Raw genomic sequence first — 19,479 nt, 5'->3', positions numbered from 1 at the left:
GTCCCCACCCCTGTCAGTTGTTGATATTACAAAATACATTTTTACATATTTTGTTCTCCAAAACATAAAGTGGTGATTATTTTAAATGCATTAATGTCTTAAATTATTTAGAAAATAAAATGTGAGGTTATAAACCAAAGTTATGATAATATTAGCTTTTAGACTAATAGTTTTTTAAAAATGTATTAGTCTTTTAAATCATGTGGAAAACAAAAAGTGGAGTTATACAGTGTTGCTATAATAATACTAGCTTTTATAACTGCCCATGTACTTACCTTTATTAAGATCTTTATTTTTGCATACAACTTCAAATTCCTGTCTAGGTTCCTTTTATTTCACCTTGTGGGCCACACATTTCTGGCAGGGCAGGTCTAGTGATAACAAACTTCCTCAGCTTCATTTATCTGGGAATGTCTTAATTTTTCCCTTACTTTTGAAGGGCACCGTTGCTGGTATAGGATTCTTGGTTGAGAATTTTTTGGGGCTTTGTTTGAGTTTTATTTTAGCCCAGGGAATAAGGCCATTGCCTTGTGGTCTGCAAAGTTTATTATGAGAAATCTGCTGATAATCTCAGAGAATCCTTTGTGTGTAATAAGATTTTTCTCTTGCTCCTTCCAGAATTCTCTCTTTGCCTTTGGCCTTTGAAAGTTTGATGATGATGTGTCTCAGCGTGGGACTTTTTCAGTTCTTCTTAGTTGGAATTTATTGAACTTCTTGGATATACATTTATAGCCATTTTATAAAATCAAATTAGGGAGTTTTCAACTATTATTTCTTCTCCTGCAATGCATAAGTTGGTCCCCTTGAGGGTGTCCCACAGGCCCTTTAGGCTCTGTTCACTTTTTTCAGTTCTTTTTTTTCTTTCTGTGCCTCAGACTTGATAGTTTTCTATTTTTTCTTCACCTGCTCAAACTTGCCTTTGAATTCCTCTAGTAAATACTTTATTTCAATTATTTTATATTTTAGCTCCTAAGTTTTTTGTTTCATTTTAGGTTCTCTGTCTCTTTATTGATATTTCCATTTTGTTCATACATAATTTTCCTCACTTTATCCACATCTCTAATTATTTGAGTAATTAAAAACAATTGTTTTACAGTCTTTGTGCTGTAGATATGCCATCAGAGTCCTTTCTGAGACAATTTCTATTACTTTGTTTATCTTTTTCTTTTGAATAGGCCATACTTTCCTATTTCTTTGAATGCCTTGCTATCTTTTATTGAAAACTTGACAATTGAATCTAGTATTGTGGTAATTCTGAAGTAAAGTTCTCCCCCTTTCCCTGGGTTTCATTTTTTTGTCATTGTTCTGTTTATTGTTTCTGTTTATTTTGATTTTTGCAACTTGACTCTGTGCCAAGGACCAGCCTCAGCTGTAAACTTCACATCTTCTTAGTTCTTTTTTTGAGCCTTTCCTGTGGCATGCACAGTCACTTTCTTTTGTTTTCTTTTCTTTTGTTTCTTTCTTTTTTTTTTTCTTTTTCTTTTTGAGACAGGGTCTCACTCTGTCACCCAGGCTAAAATGCAGTGGCATGATCTTGGCTCACTGCAACCTCCACCTCCTGGGTTCACATGAGTCTCATGCCTTAGCCTCCTAAGCAGCTGGGATTACAGGTGCCTGCCACAAGACACAGCTAATTTTTGTGTTTTTAGTAGAGATGGGTTTTCACCACATTAGTCAGGCTGGTCTCGAACTCCTGACCTCAAGTGATCCACCCACCTTGGCCTCTACAGTTACTTTCTAATTTTTCCCAAGTACATAGTTGTTTCTGAATGTCTCATTTTTTACTGTCTGGCTCCTATAAGGGGAAGAGAGAAAATTGGAGGAAGGATCAAGGGCGCCGACTCCTTCAAAGCCCTGGAAGTTGCTTCTCCTGGAGGAAGGAGGCTTGTAGCCATGTGGGAAGGGTAACAATGGCTGCCCTCCTATTTGCACCCTCTATAAGAAGAAGCATACATCGCTGATCAGAGCAGAGATCCCTGATATTTGGAGGATGGGTGCTTTCTGCCCATCCTGGGTTCTGCAGGCCCTGTGCAGATCGCTTTTGAAAGGTGTGCCTGGGGGTAGGGGTCAGGGAGGGGGAGCTGCTAATGTGCCAGAATCTGAAGTTGACAAAAATTAACCAAGTTTATAGTTCAAGTCTTCCTCTGGAAGTTGTGAGCCTTCAACAGACTCCATAAATTAAAAGTACTGGAAGTGCGTACATCCAAGTTTGCCAGTACGGTTGCTATCTGGGTGGGGTGGATTCCTGGCACGTCCTCCTCCTCCTCCATCAGGAGTGCTCTCCTGCAGCCTGCGTCTCAGCTCTGCCTGGAAGGCGGCATGTGGGCGCCAACCAGGATGTTCCATGCCCTTTTGTGCACAATAGACGGATCGGCTCTGACAAGGGCACCTAAAATTATTAAAACAGCAGTGAAATGTAGTTTGAATTAATTAAGGGTCAGCATAATATCTGTTGTATATATAGATTCTACTATGTTAATGTATTTTACTTGATGTTCCAGAACATTACAAATAAGGAAAATAACACACTTTTGGCTTATTTTCTTATAGAGTTATCAATTAATAAAAGGCGACTGGAATTACACTGTATTTTATTTTCAATTACAGCTCGCCACAGCTACCTTGGATGGTAAACTCCAGCTCTTTCTAGCTGAGTAATCACTGACCTGTGAGCTGGGCCCAGGAATGCTACTAGGAACAACTTAAAAACAAGAAGTAGTGGTTCATCCATCACCAGGCCAGAAGCAGCAACTGTTTTTCATACTTTGAGACTTGCTTCAGATTTCCCCTTTATGCAAGCTCCTTCCCCCTGTGTGTGCCATGTCATAGTTTTACGTCTTTCTGCTCCTTAAAAGGGATCCTCCTCATTGGGAAAATGGAAGTGGCGTCCAGTACTCCTGCATAGAATTTGATAAAGTTGAAACAGAATATCCTTCAATAAAACATAATATAGTATTTGTTTGATAATTAGAGTTAGAAGAAAAAAGAGAGAATTTCTTTTGGGCAGTGAAAATAAAGGAGTAAACAGTCCTAACTGGCTGTGGTCTTCTGATTAGTCAGCCCATGGCTCCACATGGTTTGTGTGGCCTCTGCCCATGGGTTCTGTGTGGTGAACGTGGCCTCTGCCCGTGGCTCTGCGTAGTGAGCATGGCCTCTTCCTGTGGGTTCTGTGTGGTGAACGTGGCCTCTGCTCATGGGTTCTGCGTGGTAAGTGTGGCCTCTTCCCATGGGTTCTGCATGGTGAGCGTGGCCTCTTCCTATGGGTTCTGCTTGGTGAGTGTGGCCTCTGCCTGTGGATTCCGCATGGTGAGCATGCCCTCTGACTGTGGATTCTGCTTGGTGAGTGTGGCCTCTGCCTGTGGATTCCGCATGGTGAGCATGGCCTCTGACTGTGGATTCTGCTTGGTGAGTGTGGCCTCTGCCTGTGGATTCCGCATGGTGAGCATGGCCTCTGCCTGTGGATTCTGCTTGGTGAGTGTGGCCTCTGTCTGTGGGTTCTGCATGATGAGCGTGGCCTCTGACCGTGAGTTCTGTGTGGTAAGCGTGGCCTCTGCCTGTGGGTTCTGCATGGTGAGCATGGGCTCTGTCTGTGGGTTCTGTGTGGTGAGTGTGGGCTCTGTCCATGGGTTCTGTGTGGTGAGTGTGGCCTCCGCCCATGGGTTCTGCGTGGTGAGCATGGTCTCTGTCCCAGGACCTTTGTCTCTGTGCACAACATGGCTTCTGGGCCCTCCTCCCACAGTTGATGATTGAACAACTGAGGCAGGGCTCCACAGGCTGCCTGGACATGTTCATCAGCGATAAATAGCTGTCCTGGGAATTAAATCTGCATATATTGGACTCCTAAGATCCCAGGACCCCATGGTTAAAGGATCCTAGAAGAGTGAGGATGCTTCCAAGTCAATTCAAGATTCCAGAAAACCTCAGCAGCCTGTGATGCCCCATGTGAGGACCCCTGGGACCAGCCAGGAATGCCCTGATCTAGAGTGGTCTCTTTTATCTGTGAAGCCAGGGAGCTGGGGGCTTTCATCCCCCACAGAGCTTCACCGGCCACCACTTGTCTCTATTTTCACAAGAGATGCAGTGTGCTGTGTTGACTTCCTGGGATCCTTATTGGAACTTTCACACATTGACCATAAATGTGCATGCATTTTTCTTTTCTTGTAACATTTTTGAGAAGCAAAATTTTAAAATAACTCATTTTTATTTTTCCAATACTTAGAGTTACCCAAACATTTAAAAATATATTGTTTCCCCTTTGTTAAAATGAAATTTATTTAAAACTAGTTAAAAATAGATAAATAAAGCAGATGTAGGGCAAGAAAGCCAGTCTTATTTAATATTCTTAATTTCAGTAAATCATTTAAAATTTTGACATATATTGTTTCTGACACATATTGCTATGGTTTTTATATAAATTTTTCCAAAGTAAATCATACTCCAGTTATGTCAAATGTGACTCTAAGAAAAAGAAATTTAAATTATTTAATGTAAATAATAATTGCTGAATAAATGTCAAAGAAGAAAACTCTAATATGTAAAATACTAAATCTATTAGAGACCTCTATCAGGGGAAGACTCAGGACAAAACAAACTTGGCAAAGCCACTGCTAGGAAGAGAGTTGTGTCAGGTTGCAGTACAAGAATAGCAGTATAAGTCCTCTGCCCATGAAGACTTTCTAGGAAGACAGCAGCCAGGAAAGCAGAGAACAAAGCCAGTGGGGCATGGACGGCAGGATTCTGGTGTAACCTCTGGCCTGGGGTCAAGGACTTGGCCGCTGTGGACTCAAGAGGCTTCCCCTGCCTGGTTCCAATGAGCAGTACTCTCCATACCACTCAGAGGAGGAGTAGGTGGTGCTGTGAGTGGATGCCTCAGAGATCTGCCTTTCTAATGGTGAGATGTATCATGTTTATTTTTTATCTGTACTTTTCTATCCATAATGAAATGTTCTGAAGTAGTGAACAACGTGTTGTAACATAAAACTGGTTGGTTGCTCTGCCTTCATCAAAAGGTAGTAATAAAAATAACATATTTATGTAGAGCTTTTTAGTTTTCACTTGATTCCACTTCATCATCTCATTTTTCTAATAGACCTGTGTGTTTGACAGGCATTGTTGTTATTCTTAGCCTCACTTTCCAAATACTTGCCAAGAGCTGTGCCACAGAGGGAAGCCATGACATTCTGTGTTGGAAAATCCATTTAAAGGCTTGCTTTTCCCATGTAAAATCTGTCGACTTGATCAGGCTGAGAGGCCCTGGCCTTTTCCAAGGTCTGTGTGACGAGGACTGAGCCAGGCTTTCCAGCTGCACCTCACACAGGACAGTGCAACCATGGTGGCCAGGAGGGCTCAGCTGCAGGCCAGGGAGCTCACGTCTTGAGGAAAGTGCAGGTTCAGACACTAGGCCGGGTCACCTGCTACCAGAACCCGCAGTCTTCGCTCACCCATGCCCCAGGACAGCTTTCTGTGGTCTGTGGTGGTCCTACTTCACCGAGTGGACGCAGGCTGGTGAGAAGCCCACGGCTGCGCACACACCTGTGGACAGGCGCTGTCTACCTGCGGCCCCGGCAGCCCCGTAAGGAATGTGCGGGGGAGGAAGGATGAGCCCCGGCTCTGTCTAGCCTGCTGTCTCCGTAACTACAGGCTGTGAAGACTCCTTCTGGTGCTTGCGTGATAAGATGATTCATATCATGTGGCACATGTCATGGGGCTTGCACAACTTTGGCAAGTCCATGTTCTTTAGACAACAAAGCAAGAATGTGATCGTGGTCCCAAGTCTGGCCACCGAGGGGGTGGTCTGAACATGCTGGAATAAACAATTTCTGTTCGTTTTTGACATTCTGTTTAAAGGCATTCTTTGCAGATGTGGGAGCTCATTCTTTTTCCTTAGCTTAAAGAAAATTGTGTGTATTTCAGACTTACTGGAGGAGGACGCCTGGGTGTTTTCAGAGTAAAGGTGCTGTTATCACTGTTTAGCAAATGCTTGGCTGCTTAATGGAGAAAAAGATAACCTGTGTGAGTCATGTACCCACCTACAGGTCAAGCAGCCTGGAGGAACCAGGTGGCAGCACCAACTCACCGTTTGACAGGACCACCAAGAAATCTTTCTCAGATATCTAGCAGATATCTCCATGGTGATAAGACTAGACTGAGCCACACACAATGACCAACATGCAAATGGTTTTGAATGGCAATTTCATATGGCTCACACAAATATGTTTTTCCAAAAAGGTATTCTGCCCGCTCTTTTATATTTTTTTCTCTCATTTCTTTTCTCCTTTCTGACAAAAATGTATTCATGCCAACTTTGATTCAAGTCGTCATTAGGAATAATGTAATCAATTTCTTTTTTTCTGTATGTTCCCAACTTAATTTTATTCTTACTGTTATTGTAGCATTAACATACTCTCAGAACACACTGCAGCTGCCAACCCAAAAGAGATGGTTCATAAAAGTATCATGCACCATGGAGAGCTAATCCAAATTTTATTTTTTGTCTGAGATAGTTCTTCAGTGGACAGCTGATAGTTAATGTTGGTTATCTGCTTTGTGTTTAGGTTATAAGTCCCTTGGGGTGTGAAATTACCTTAAGCTATGAAATTTATCTTACATTCAATGAGCCCAAATTCTTATTAATCTGTATCATATTCAGTAATTTATTTGGAGTTTTCAACAGAGAATTTAAGAAATGATATAATTTAATGCCTATTTTTGTCACATAAGAGGCCAAAGATTCCAGAAGGTTAAAAATTTAATATAAATGAAGTTAACATGGAAGATAAATGAAACAAGCTTGACTAAGCAGTAGAAATTAGGTTGTCTGCAATTTTGAAGTTGAAGAGAAAACTGAACTGTCACTAACATAAGGACTTCAAAAGGAATAGTGGGGCAACCCAGGAGAGAAAGCGTGGGACTCCCGGAGATGGAGGCCGAGGCAATGTGTCCCAGCATGTGAGCAGCAGGCTTGGACGTGGATCCCCTCCATATAGCAACAGCACGAACCAGCCCTAGACTTACTCTTTTTTTTTTTTCTAACAGATGCCCTGGACATTTTGAAGTTGCATTAATAGCAAGTTTATATTCCTAATATAAATACATCTTCTCTGAGTCTTGGAAAATTGGATCAACTTAACTGTCTCCACATGTATGCTCTGGGGAGCCCAGTACTCACTGAACCCCAGTTACAAAATCTACAGGAAATTTTTGTCCAGATCACTATCCATCCAACTTGCCCTGTTCTGGAGGAAGATGTTTTGTTTCATCGTTTGTGCTATAGTCATGAGAACAAGTAGCTTGTGTCCTATTTCTTCTTACTTTCTGAAGCAAGTGTGCTGGGTACTGTTCACGCTGATCAGCCCTAGGCCTTGGGGGCCGTACCCTTGCAGCCACTCTGAAGCCAGCACCAAGCGTTGTGACTGGGAGACCAGGGAGGCTGGGGAAGGAGGCCGGGAGGGCTGACTGCACTGCAGCTGAGGTCACAGCTGCTTGTGGAGAGAAGCTTCAAGTTGACATCACTGTGAGCTAAAACCGTAGCTACCCTCTGGATAACAAAGCAAGCTATTGGCAGGAAGAAAGGGAAAATTATAAAAATTAAACAAGGCAAGCATTAATGCCATATTGCCTTTTCTCTCTGAAATGCAAGATTTGGCAAAGCCGATTTCCACATTTGACCGTGGCCTCTCAGGCTTCTGTGCCATCCCTGTGGGACGTGGCACTGATCCTGGCTCTCCCCTCTCCAGCCCTGGCTTTGCCCACTTTGCCCCTCCTGGGCTCCGCCATGCCCTCCTCCTGCGGCCGCCATGCCTGTCCTGAACTCAGCTCCTCTCTGACCCCACGCACAGCTCCTCTTTGACCCCACGTCCAGGGCTGCGTCACGCCTCAGCTGCCCTCACTGCTGCCGTTTCTTCACAGGGTGATCTTCACAGAAACACTCAAAGCCTTCTGTTACATACAAAGGACCGCGTGTCTGTAATCTACAGCCGTTTACCAGTCACCAAGAAAACACGAACGTTTCCACTTAAACACCGCAAACGTTGCTTTCAAGCGTGGAGCGCCCCGCGCCAGAGGCTGTGGGAGGAGTGAGGAGGCTGGGCTGGTTCCAGCCGCAATGAGTAAGGCATGGGTGACTCCGAGCATTGCAGAGGCATGACGAAACGAAAACAAAACCTGCCTAAGTGGAGTCTTACTGACTTATCTTCCACTGAGAAATAAATAAAATAATGTTTTTCTTTCAAAGATGTGGAACGAATCCATGCAGTTTGCTGTTGTTGTTTTAAAAGAAACTAGAATTTTAAAAATATTTTGGAATAGCTAAGTTAACCATCTTTTCTCCATAAAGGGAAAAAAATATTTTGCTCTTCAAAAGACAGCATTAGGAAACAATAAGTAGACCACAGAATGGGGGAAAATATTTACAATATTAGCCAAAAGACGTGTCAAGATAATATTTAAAAAACTACCATTTATAATAAAAAGCAATCAAAAAATGAGCAAAATATTTGACTAGGCACTTTAAGAAAGAAGACACATATATGACAATATGAAAGAAAAAATTTGTCAGTATTATTTATCATTAGGAAAATGCAAATTAAAACCAAAACGAGATGTCTCTACACATTCACTAGATAACTTAAACATATTGATAATACCAAACGTTGACAAGGATGTGGTTCGGTGGAAACTTTTAAATTCTGCTGACGGAGTGTAAAATGGTATAGTTTGGAAATATGTTTGGGAGTTTCTCAAAAAGTTAAACATGCATCTCATATGTCTAAGCAATTCAACTTCTAGGTACTTATCTATAAGAAATGCATATACATGTCCACAAACACCTTTGTAAACCAAAAAGTATCTGAGACAGTCTCAATAAATTTAGAAAGTTTATTTTACTGAGGTTGAGGACACGCCGTGACACAACCTCCGCAGGTCCTGATGATGGTGATCAGGGAACAGCTTGGTTTTATACATTGTAGGGAGACATGAGACATCAGTCATTATATGTATGATGTACATTGGTTCTATCCAGAAAGACGGGACAAGTGAATGCAGGGAGGGGGCTTCCAGAGGATAGGTAGATAAGAGACAAATGGCTGCATTCTTTTAAGTTTCTGATTCGCCTTTCACTGACTGCACAATTTACCGGAATAGTCACGTATGCCTTAGTCTGGCTGAGTGAAACAGAAGGGTGGAGGAAGCAATCAGATGCGCGTTTGTCTCATGTGAGCAGAGGGATGACTTGAGTTCTGCCTGTCCTTGTTCCACAAGGAATTTCCTTGTGAGCAAATTGTGAGGGAGGAACAGCATTTTTATCTTTATAGCTATCTTATTTAGGAATAGAATGGGAGGCAGCTCCCAGCTTGACTTTTCCGTTTGGTTTAGTGTTTGAGTTATATTCCTTTCATACCTAGTATGAGACTGTTCATAGAGGCTTCATTCACAACAGGCAGAAGCACTCATCTGGTGTCTATCCAATGTGGATAGACGGTGGTATTCCGTGCAGTCGAATTTTCCTCAGCAACACCAAGGAGCAAACCGCTGATCCTAGCAGAGACATGCTGGATCTCGGGACCGCTATGCTGAGTGGAAGACACCAGATGGAAAAGGGTGCGTGCTCTGTGACCCAGATTCTGTGAAGTCCCTAGACTCACTCAAACCACCTCTGACCAGAGAAGCCAGACCCGAGTGTACTCCAGGGCCTGCCTGGACAGGGCAGAGATGCTCTGTGGGGTGATGGTGAGCTCTATCATTCCGGGGGGCTCCCTGAGCACGTGCCACTGTATGTGAATGATATCTCAATACATTTCCCTTAAACAGGGAGAGGCACAGCTTGTCTGCACATTTCCAGCAATGGTGGTTGGGTGACGACCGTGACAGGCAGCTAAACTGCAAACTGTGGCCTCACTCCTGTGCAATTCCATTCATTTACTCATTCAATAATATCTTTTGAGCAGCCACTGAGTTCCAGGCTCCGTCTGGCACCTGGGAAGCAGCAGTGAACAAAGGAAGGAAACCCGGAGCTGGCATTCCTGTGAGCCTGCAGAGGCGGCTTCCTGCAGGGCTCCCTGCTGCCTGGGGCTGCAGCTTTCTCTCTCCACGGGATCTGGCAGCTTTATGCTGTCAGGCTCCTTCATGTAGAGCAGAGCGGTGCCCATGACGCTGTTCCTTCCCAGTCTTCATAATGACGTTGTAGTTTCCTTAAAGGCCTAGACTCAGAAGCGGGAAAGGGTCAGAGGCCATAGCTCCTATTTCATTGGTATAATTGCAAAAGAATAGATTTTGGTGAGTGTGACTTCTGGAAGAAAGGTAATAAAATATATTTATACAAAGAAAACTTTAAAATATTGAGTAATTATTCACCCCAAATATTCAAGCACCATATTAAGCTTCTTAAATTATGGCGTTGGCTTCTTTCTCACTCTGTTGCTCAAATATCGTGGTATTTTAGTTGCACGGGCCTTCCCTTGTATATTTCTCGTCAGAAGGCCTAGTTACTTTCCATGATGGCTATGGACATAGGCTTTGGTGTGACTGTGTTCCTTGCATTTGGCAATGCCTTCCTAGGTCGGGATGCTCACCTTCCACCACATGTTCCCTGGGACCTTGCTCCTCCTGCCGGATTTGAAAACTGGCCTGCATCCCTTTCCCTATCCTTCTTTCTCATAGCTTCTGCCTTTGACGCTAAGGGGGCGACCAAATGACCTCCAGGCAAGAGATGGTGGGGCTGGGGCGGGCAGGTGAAAGGACTGCAGTCCCAGTGCCCACACAGCTGCTCTAGCCTCAGGATGAGCCCGCAGAGTCAGCATGCTAAGGCCCTCTGCTTGCCTAGGGCCGACGTGTTCACCTTCCCACATTGGAGGCCATGTGATCCTGTCTGCTGCACTGTATGAAAGGAAAGCACCACTCATTGCACAATTTTCCTTTGTCTCCATAGATTCAGACTTTGTGGTATTTCTCGGGAATTCCCTGGAGTTTGTACAAAATCTTTGCATATATCATCCTTTACCTTAGGCGAAAACATTTGAAGTCAACTATTTCAAGGACTGGGAATAGAGAAGAGAGGTGAGTGAGTGACTCTTACTCATTGGAAAGTTCATGCCATTCAGAATGTAGTAATCTATGTAGGAGGTATAAATCTGAATATGTGCTCTGTAGGCTACATTCTATATGGCAGAGTTTTCATCCCAGACATCCGTTGCTCATATTGCCAAAAAACCAAGACTGGAGAGAAACTGTCAGCCTTTGAAACAATACACATCATAGGCAAGTTTTTTGACTAAACATAGAAAATATAATCTATGTTTTAGTTCTCATATGCAAGCTAATGGTAATTTTTGGTATGGACTGTGATATGATAAGGAAACAGAAAGGGTGGAAGATATTTTGGAGGGGGAGTTAGAGCCTGCATGAACTCTTGCTGTGATAATGCTGATGACTTTGCACAGGGGCGGGCCAGGCTCTGCTCTGGACGTGGGTTAGAGTCCTGCAGGTGTCTCCTCGCTGCGGGACAAGTGCCCACCTGGATCGGTTCTGCTTATGGCAGAGGACAAAAGTGCAGGACGCCAGCAAACTGCAAGCCTGTCTGCAGGTGCTCCCAGTGTCTGTTGTAGTCCAGAGTAAGCCACACGGCCACACCCAGATCGGTGAATGGGGTGAAGAGGAGTGTTCACCTCTTCTCACCATGGGCACAGCCAAGTCACTTGGTGAAGGGTTCAGAACACAGGTGCAAGGAAGCGTAGATTAGAGCAGCAGTCCAGCCGCCACGGGCTTCTGACAGCTGTTGCAGGCTTCTGTGTATTGCGGCACTCAGCTGAGTACAGGAGTGTGTGCCTTGCACATCACAGTCCTTCTCTTTATGCACCTCAACTGTATCTCCACACCAGTAAAATATATATATGTGTGTGTGTGTGTGTGTGTGTATATATATATATATATATATATATGAAGAAAAAATTAACAACAGCAGCAACAGCAGAGAACCCCCGTCCCAAATGGTGATAATAAGAAAAAAGGAAAAAAATGTCCTAAACACTTCTATGAATGATAAAAGAAATGATCCCACCAATTGCCCGGTAGAAACACATGTAAAATATGGCCAGGCATGGTGGCTCACGCCTGTAATCCCAGCCCTTTGGGAGGCTGAGGCAGGTGGATCACCTGAGGTCAGGAGTTTGAGAAAATACATGTAAAATATTAGTATATTATAAAATCTTATGCACTTCAACATTATTAATAGTATAAAAAATAGCATTCTTGTATTGAGAGATGTTTGACCTAGGGAAATATTCAAGAGTAGATTTAGTATAAATTCTAAAGTACTAATAGAGTTTTAGTTAGGAACCCCTTACTGTTGTATCATTTTTGGTGAGGGAAATAAGTATAAAATCCAACTCACTGACTTCCCAACTCTGACCCAGAAATTGATTTAAAAAGTTTTTATTTGCCTGTAATCCCAGCACTCTGGGAGGCCAAGGCGGGTGGATCACGAGGTCAGGAGATCGAGACCATCCTGGCTAATGCAGTGAAACCCCATCTCTACTAAAAATACAAAAAAATTAGCCGGGCATGGTGGTGGGCACCTGTAGTCCCAGCTACTTGGGGAGGCTGAGGCAGGAGAATGGCGTGAACCCAGGAGGTGGAGCTTGCAGTGAGCCGAGATCGTGCCACCACACTCCAGCCTGGGCGACAGAGTGAGACTCCATTTCAAAAAAAAAAAAAAAGTTTTTCTTGCAGATGAATTATTCTGTATATAGACATTAGTGATTGTTAATAGCCCCAGTTAGAATCCCTGAAGAGACATTCTTGGAAGAACATAATTTGTCCTGAAGAAAGTATCAAAACAAAGAGCTCGAGTAAATATCCAAAGTAGTACTTGAATACTTGAGACAAATGAGATTGATGGAAACCCCGCCCATATCGGTCCACCCAGCCTGTGGATGAAGTCAGAGGAGGTGTGATGGCCTCCACTTGAGAGTTTGTTCTGAAAATCGCTAGACTCCAATATTGCACAGTAGTAATCACAGAGTCTCCTTATGTAAAAACAAAACAACACAGAATTACTTGTAAATCAGACTTCCACGCTCAACAATGGGTTGTTGAAATCCAAGTCATTATTGCTCTGTCCAGTTTTAGCTTCAAGAGAAGAAATAGAATCTGAAGACCACTCAGAGATTTCCCACTAAAATGCCTGATGACCCCAGGAAATTTTATCAAACTTTTAAAAAAAAATTGAAGAAAAACTTTTTATAAAAGATTTGTTTAGGATAGTATTTTCTTCAAAAATCTGCTTTCTTCACTGACATATTTAAGTTGCATATAATTGAAATATACTAACATAAAAACACAGCTCATAAGTGTGAAGCAAAAATTCAACTTTGGAAAAGTGTTGTTAAATTTGGTTTTCCAGTCATGTGCAGTTAGTGCTATAATTTGAATCCTAAAGAAAAAAAATAGTACAGAAACATCTGCATCTTCTTAAGGAAATATTTTATTGTGACTTTGAAATACTTGATTTTTAAGAGTGTCATTAGATTGGAAATCCTTTTGCATTATCATAAGAAATTTCAACTACATTTTTCAATGAGAGAAAATTTAAAAAAAAGATTTATAGAATGATCACATGCTTCTCAGCCCATTTTAAAAAGACCAACTTTTCCACTTTTTGTTTAATGGCCAGACAGGACATTCAGTCAACCAGGAGAAGTGGCTGCTGGTAAATCACTTAAGTGTGAGAGCAGGACTGTTGTGTAACCTAGTGGTTATCACAGTGACTCCTTAAATTCTGAGTCAGGAAATTCTCATAGCCAATTTACTCATAAAGCTTGGTGTAAAAGAGTTGTTTGCAAAAACAACCTAAAATTTTTGTTTAAAGTTTGAGTAGAACTTTGCTGGAAACATTGTTCAAACTCAACCTTTTAAGACCTTTCCTTGTGCTTTGTGTTTTACTTTTCTTTCACAATTACATAATATAAGAAAAAAGGAGGCATTTTCTCCCTCCTGCCCCCTGCAGATGCTCCTAAATCCTGTGGTTTGCCCCGGTGTGCCACAGACTTTTCTGTTTCTATGTGTGCCATGGTGAGGAAATGTTGAGAAGTCCTGGACCATACCACAGAAGCCAGACCTCACCTTGTGCCCAGGCCCTGCCCACTTTCCCAGCACCCTGATCCCACCCTGGGCTTCCAGACTCCTTTAACTCAGGACTGGCTTCCCAGAAGTCCCCCTACCCTGTCATGTGAAATCTGTCCCCCCACCCTGCCTCTGACCTGGGTGCTCAGGTGCCTGTCACATGCCACAGACAAACCTGTGGGTCATGATCTCCCACTCCCCCAGCTCCTGCTGCAGGCAGCTCAGCACCAGGTCAGCTACTCTGTGCCGAACTGAAGGGAGCTGAGCGCTGGCCCCCTCCATCTGGGCCGGAACTCAGGTCGTCCTGCCTCAGGTACAAGAAGTAACCAGTTCTTTGGTCTTCAGACTCCACTTCACTGGGTAAGTGAGATTCCTTCTGGGACGGAGCTCAGGTCGTCCTACCTCACGTATAAGAAGTAACCAGTTCTTTGGCCTGCAGACTCCCTGTTTCACTGGGTAAGTGACAGAGCCCTTTCTTTAAGTGTCACACCTCATTGCGGAGCCCATGTGAACACGAATCATGGGCTGGGGCAGCCAGTTCTGTTGCAGAGGGAGGGGGGCCTCCAGGGTCCTGCCTCTCCCCACCCCACCCAGCCCAACCTGCAAAGACTCGGTCAGGGCTCAGGCGTCCAGGCGTCACCGGCTATTGCCGGATTCCATGAGAAGCCCCGGGAGCCGGGAGCACCGCCTCAGTCTGCAGCTGCAGGCAGGGATGTTACCGCCAGACCTCCGCGGTGATGAGACGGACTGCAGAGCGCAGGCGCAGTGCTGGCGGCTGAAGCAGGGCGGGCCCAGAGGAGCTCTCAGGTGCATTTCATGGTTCCCTTCACCCCTGAACTTTCAGAAGGGACTGACTGGAACACTCCACGGCAATGACTAATCTTGTTTTTAAATTTTCATTTGTAATAATAGCTAATGTTCAGAGTGCTTGCTGGGTAACGGCCACTGTCTACACATTAACTCATGCCGTTCTCCTACCACCACCACAATGTAGGACCTACAATTAATCCCGTTTTACAGCTGGGAAAACAGGGGCAGAGGGTGGCATTTATGGCCTGGTTGCTAGTGGTGGAAGTGGGAATTACACCGGAGACCCTACACCTCCACGGTCCAGGCTCACGATCACCACCTGCGGTGGAGACCCCAGGAGGTCTCCTCTGGGCATTTATTAGGGATTTTCCAGCAGCACAGAGGACTCCCCGTAGTCTCAGTGAAAGTAGGCAGGGCTTTAAATTTATTCAGGATCAACACAAAACCAGCAAATTAGAAGACTCAGGAACTAGAACCCAAGCCATCATCTGCACATGTGGCAGTTCTTATGCTAGCATCACGCTTTTCCTACAGTGAGTTTGGTGTTTTTACTCACCTCAGCTCAGTGGGCTGGGACCGTGGCAGGCCAGTCATCGTTATTGTCTGTATTTGGAGGTGATAAGGACTGGACACGCGAATCCCATCCTGCATGCCAGACACTCTTCTAAACTCTTTACCTGTTTGAACAGACTTGATCCTCACCTTGAACTTACCAGGTAAGGGATGCTATTGTCCTCATTCTGCAGAGGAGGACACAAGAGAACATGCCTGATTCCTGCGTGCACAGAGGGCTGTGCAGCCTCTGGCCGAAGGGCAGACCAGGATGGGGCTACTTGACCTAAGAACACTGACACCATTTGCCTCAGACCCTGGGAATGACAGAGGCCCCTGTCCAGGGCTGTCCACCTGTACATACACTTACTTCACTTGGATTTACTTGGATTTTGCCTCTAGCAGGATCTGGTTGTTTCTGAAGCTGTAAAATCTAAACCGTTGCAAAACAAACAAACAAACAAAAACAAAAACAAAAAAAACCCGGTCCACCATCTCTTGAGGATTGGCTTATAAGTCAACCTCTAAAGTGAAGGCGCCAATCACTGGCTTGGGTCTCTGGAGCTGTTGCTTGAAAAGGAGGCAGCTGTGGTTGGCCTCAGACGTGTGGCCCCGCCGGCTCTGGCCAGCCATGATGAAGCTGGGGCAGCAGGGACTCTTGGAAATGCTTGTTGAGTTGCATCAAAGGATCCCAAAGAGGTCAGTCTCACACTTGAGTGCTGCTGAAGTCATCCGACACGGGGCCCTATGATGAATGCCCTTGGCAGCAGACACGGGCTAATGAGAGACAAACACGCTACACAGTCTAGAGCCAAACACATTCTTTTTAGAGGAGACCATCATTTGATGATGCATGAATAGGGCAGTTATTTGGCTCCTGGGAAGTAGAGGGTGGGCAGGTGATGGAGTGGGTGGCAGACTCACCACCAAGCCAGGAGCATGTGAAGTTTGTGAGGGAGTTAGATAAAGGATATGGGCAACTAGGGATCTGTCGGAGCACCTGTGCTTTTGGGGATGGAATCACGACCATTTGCAAATCCATCTGGACACGTGACTGGGAGTCTCAAGCACTTCAGCCCCAGACCTGGGAATAGAACCAGTGTTGGCATCCAGCATTTGATCACATTGACTGCAACCCACTCAGCTGAAGGAGGGGCTATGGCAAGGAGCTCTTGTCTATGCTGCCATCTTCCTTTTATAAATGATGAAATCGACATCCTTACATGCCTTGCTTGAGGTGGCAATGCCAGGTTGGAAGCTCAGGCCTGAATGACACTGAGGCCACCTCTTTTTTGGACCTCTTGGGAGGCTTTGTGGACTCAAACAAGGAAAGGTTCTTAGCATACATGAAGTCTTCTATTGGAGGTAGGTGCCTCTCTGTGCTATGAGGACCCAAGAGCTGCTAGGAACCACCTTCATATGCATGTCCTTGGTGGCTGAGTGATGACATCGGGCCTGAGCTCCCTGCCTCTGGAGCATCTGTCCTGAGTTCTGTGGCTCCTCCTCAGCCTATGTGTGTCGTCCAGGTCCCTTGCAGGATTGCTGGCTTAGCTCTAGTATTTCCGTTCTTACTGCTATGGACAGGACCTCTGGCATGGACTTTCTGTTGGTCAGCAGGGCCAGAGCACCCAGCCTTCCAGACGTCTCTAAATCTTTCCATCTTACAGATATCCAAAAGTAAAATGTACACACAGCACCACTGATGTGTACCCCACATGCAAATTTCCATATGTTACTATAAAATAGCATTTTAAAATAGATTAGAAAAGATGCCTATCAAAGCTAATGGAACCATGCTCTTAAATATTAAGGTGAATCATTGCTATCAAAATTTGTGTTTCAAATGAATAACAGGAAAGTTAAACAATCTCCTAGTTCCAAGTACCAAGCCAGGGAGGTGAGGGTCCTGCTGAGCTTGGGTGATGGCACATGTTGCTGTCCACGCATCCGTTCTGTGGCTGACGTGGCAGGGGAGACTGGAGGATATGGAGGCCAGGTCTGGCTTCAATCTTCATGAACCATTTAAACCTCATGAAAATATTTCCTGTGTTCTCAACTTCAACCCACTTTCCTTGCATGTTTTGTGTCATAGGTCTTCACTCAGACATAGGTAATTCTTTCTTTAAATGCTCATCACATTTTCTTTTGGAATCTGGTCTCCTCTCATTGCCACTGGTAGTCTGTGACTGTTGGCTCTGCAGAGTTGTATAAGTTGTTAGAGTTTTTTGGTTGCAAGCCACAGAAAATAACTGTGACATGTTTAAGAGCATTGGGAATGTGTGGGGGTGGTGATGGCCTGCAGAATCCCCAGGCAGCGGGAGCAGGTGCAGGCTCAGATACAGGCTCAGTCGTCCTGCATCCATCAGAACAGGACAACTCCAAGGCCAGGTGGCTGGATAGGCTCTCCACTGAGCTTCCCACCTATTCTCACTCCAGACTCCAAGCTGTGGTCCCACTGGATTATGTGCCCACTCCTGGGCCAGGGAAAGGCAGGAGACCACAGGGGACAGAGCCAGAGCCACCACTACCACCTCATGAGACAGGGAATTCTTGAAGGGGAGTCAAGGTATTTCTAGAAAAAAGAATGATTGTTTGTGGAGGGTGAAAACATGATGCAATATTTTCCTAAAATTAGAAGATCTTAAGGAAATAAGGAGATAAAAATATAAAGTTTTACCTTTTACCTGTAAAACAAAATAAAAAACAAACATGAAAAGGAAGGTTCCATATCTCTCATGATTCTAGATACTGGGTGTCTATTTTATAAGAATTCTTTCAGACATAAAACATTAACAGGCATGTGTAAATATGGTTTATTGTTTCCAGTAATCTTGGCAGTTACTTGAGTCTAAATTATTTGCCTCAGGAGAGCATATTGTGAGGGCAATAAAGGGAGCCTTTTGAATTCTATTGGTAAAGATGTGATTAACACCATTAAGAAGGGAGGAAAAGACTTTCAGTTCCAAACACAACACTGAGAAAACAGAGATGGGGATCCATTTAATTCTTGCTGCCTGAGTGTTTCTAGCAGATGAACCTGGCCCATGGGGCAGGGCAGGGCTGAACTTTTCAATTCTAGGATGACTTTTCTTATCACTGCCAATGGCCATCGCAAGTCAGCGGAAATATTTTACTTTTTTGACTGCATGTTACAGTTATGTATATAGATAAACATAAAAATAGAACCTATGTGATGGTTTTCCCGAAGCCATCTTCTCTTTTTCAAAAATATTTTGCTTCTGAGGTGGCATATGAGTATTGTCAAAGTCAAATAAAAATATACACATGAATCTTCAAATAAAATGTTTTATTTTGGAGAACAGACTTCGGCTTGAGGTGTACACACAGACTAGGTGGTCTTCATATGTCCACAGAAGAAAGAAGATTAAGGGTCTTATTAGAAAGAGAAATGTTATGTATTGTTGTGAAAGAAAACTCATTGGCACTGGTGGAGTTTTGGGGAGCTGGCCAACTCTGATTGGTGAGTGACGAGCGTGGGTAACACTGGTCTTGGAGTCACAGGAGTTTGTTTCAGCAGCTCCCACGTAAAAGTGGCCTTAAGGTTGCAGCAAGTGACCTGGTAGCTGGCTGGTGAGATTGTCCCTGGGTAACTGACATGGCGGCTTGTTGATAGTGTCCCTGGACAAGTGAGCTGGCAGCTGGTGGGTGGTGTCGTCCCTGGGCAGGTGACCTGGTACCTGGCTGGTGAGATTGTCCCTGGGCAGGTGACCTGTGCCTCAGTGCTTCCCACCTGCCACTGGTCTCCTGACTCTAATCTACTTGGGTGGACAAGTTAACTTCAGTTCACATAATTAATTCTCACGTTTCCCCTTTTTGATCAAGATCTGTTTCTGAAAATCTCACCGGTCAACTGTCTTGAAATTAGGTTTAATTGCCTTTTGGTGCTTAGTTGGACCTGTCTTGGTGGTCTCTAGTCCCCTATCAGGGGGAAGTAAGGTAATCAACATCAGGGACCCAGGCCACATTTGAGCAACAAAG

The 19,479-nt window shown here is 44.2% G+C and overlaps 1 protein-coding gene across 1 annotated transcript in view; it reads left to right on the top strand.

Moving 5' to 3' along the window:
- WDR27 (WD repeat domain 27) overlaps window positions 1-15,937 on the top strand; it is a 256,015-nt gene extending 240,078 nt beyond the window's left edge. The window contains exons 25-26 of the mRNA XM_050787106.1: window positions 10,928-11,055; window positions 14,323-15,937. Of these exons, the coding sequence (XP_050643063.1) occupies window positions 10,928-11,055; window positions 14,323-14,383 (189 nt within the window). The 3' untranslated portion in view covers window positions 14,384-15,937. The remainder of the gene's footprint in view (window positions 1-10,927; window positions 11,056-14,322) is intronic.
- The last annotated feature ends 3,542 nt before the right edge of the window (window positions 15,938-19,479 follow it).

This window comes from Macaca thibetana, chromosome 4 (assembly GCF_024542745.1).
Source record: "Macaca thibetana thibetana isolate TM-01 chromosome 4, ASM2454274v1, whole genome shotgun sequence".
Taxonomy (NCBI): Eukaryota; Metazoa; Chordata; class Mammalia; order Primates; family Cercopithecidae; genus Macaca; species Macaca thibetana.
Note: the sequence above shows the minus strand (reverse complement) of the source record. Positions and strands in the feature narration are given on the sequence as shown.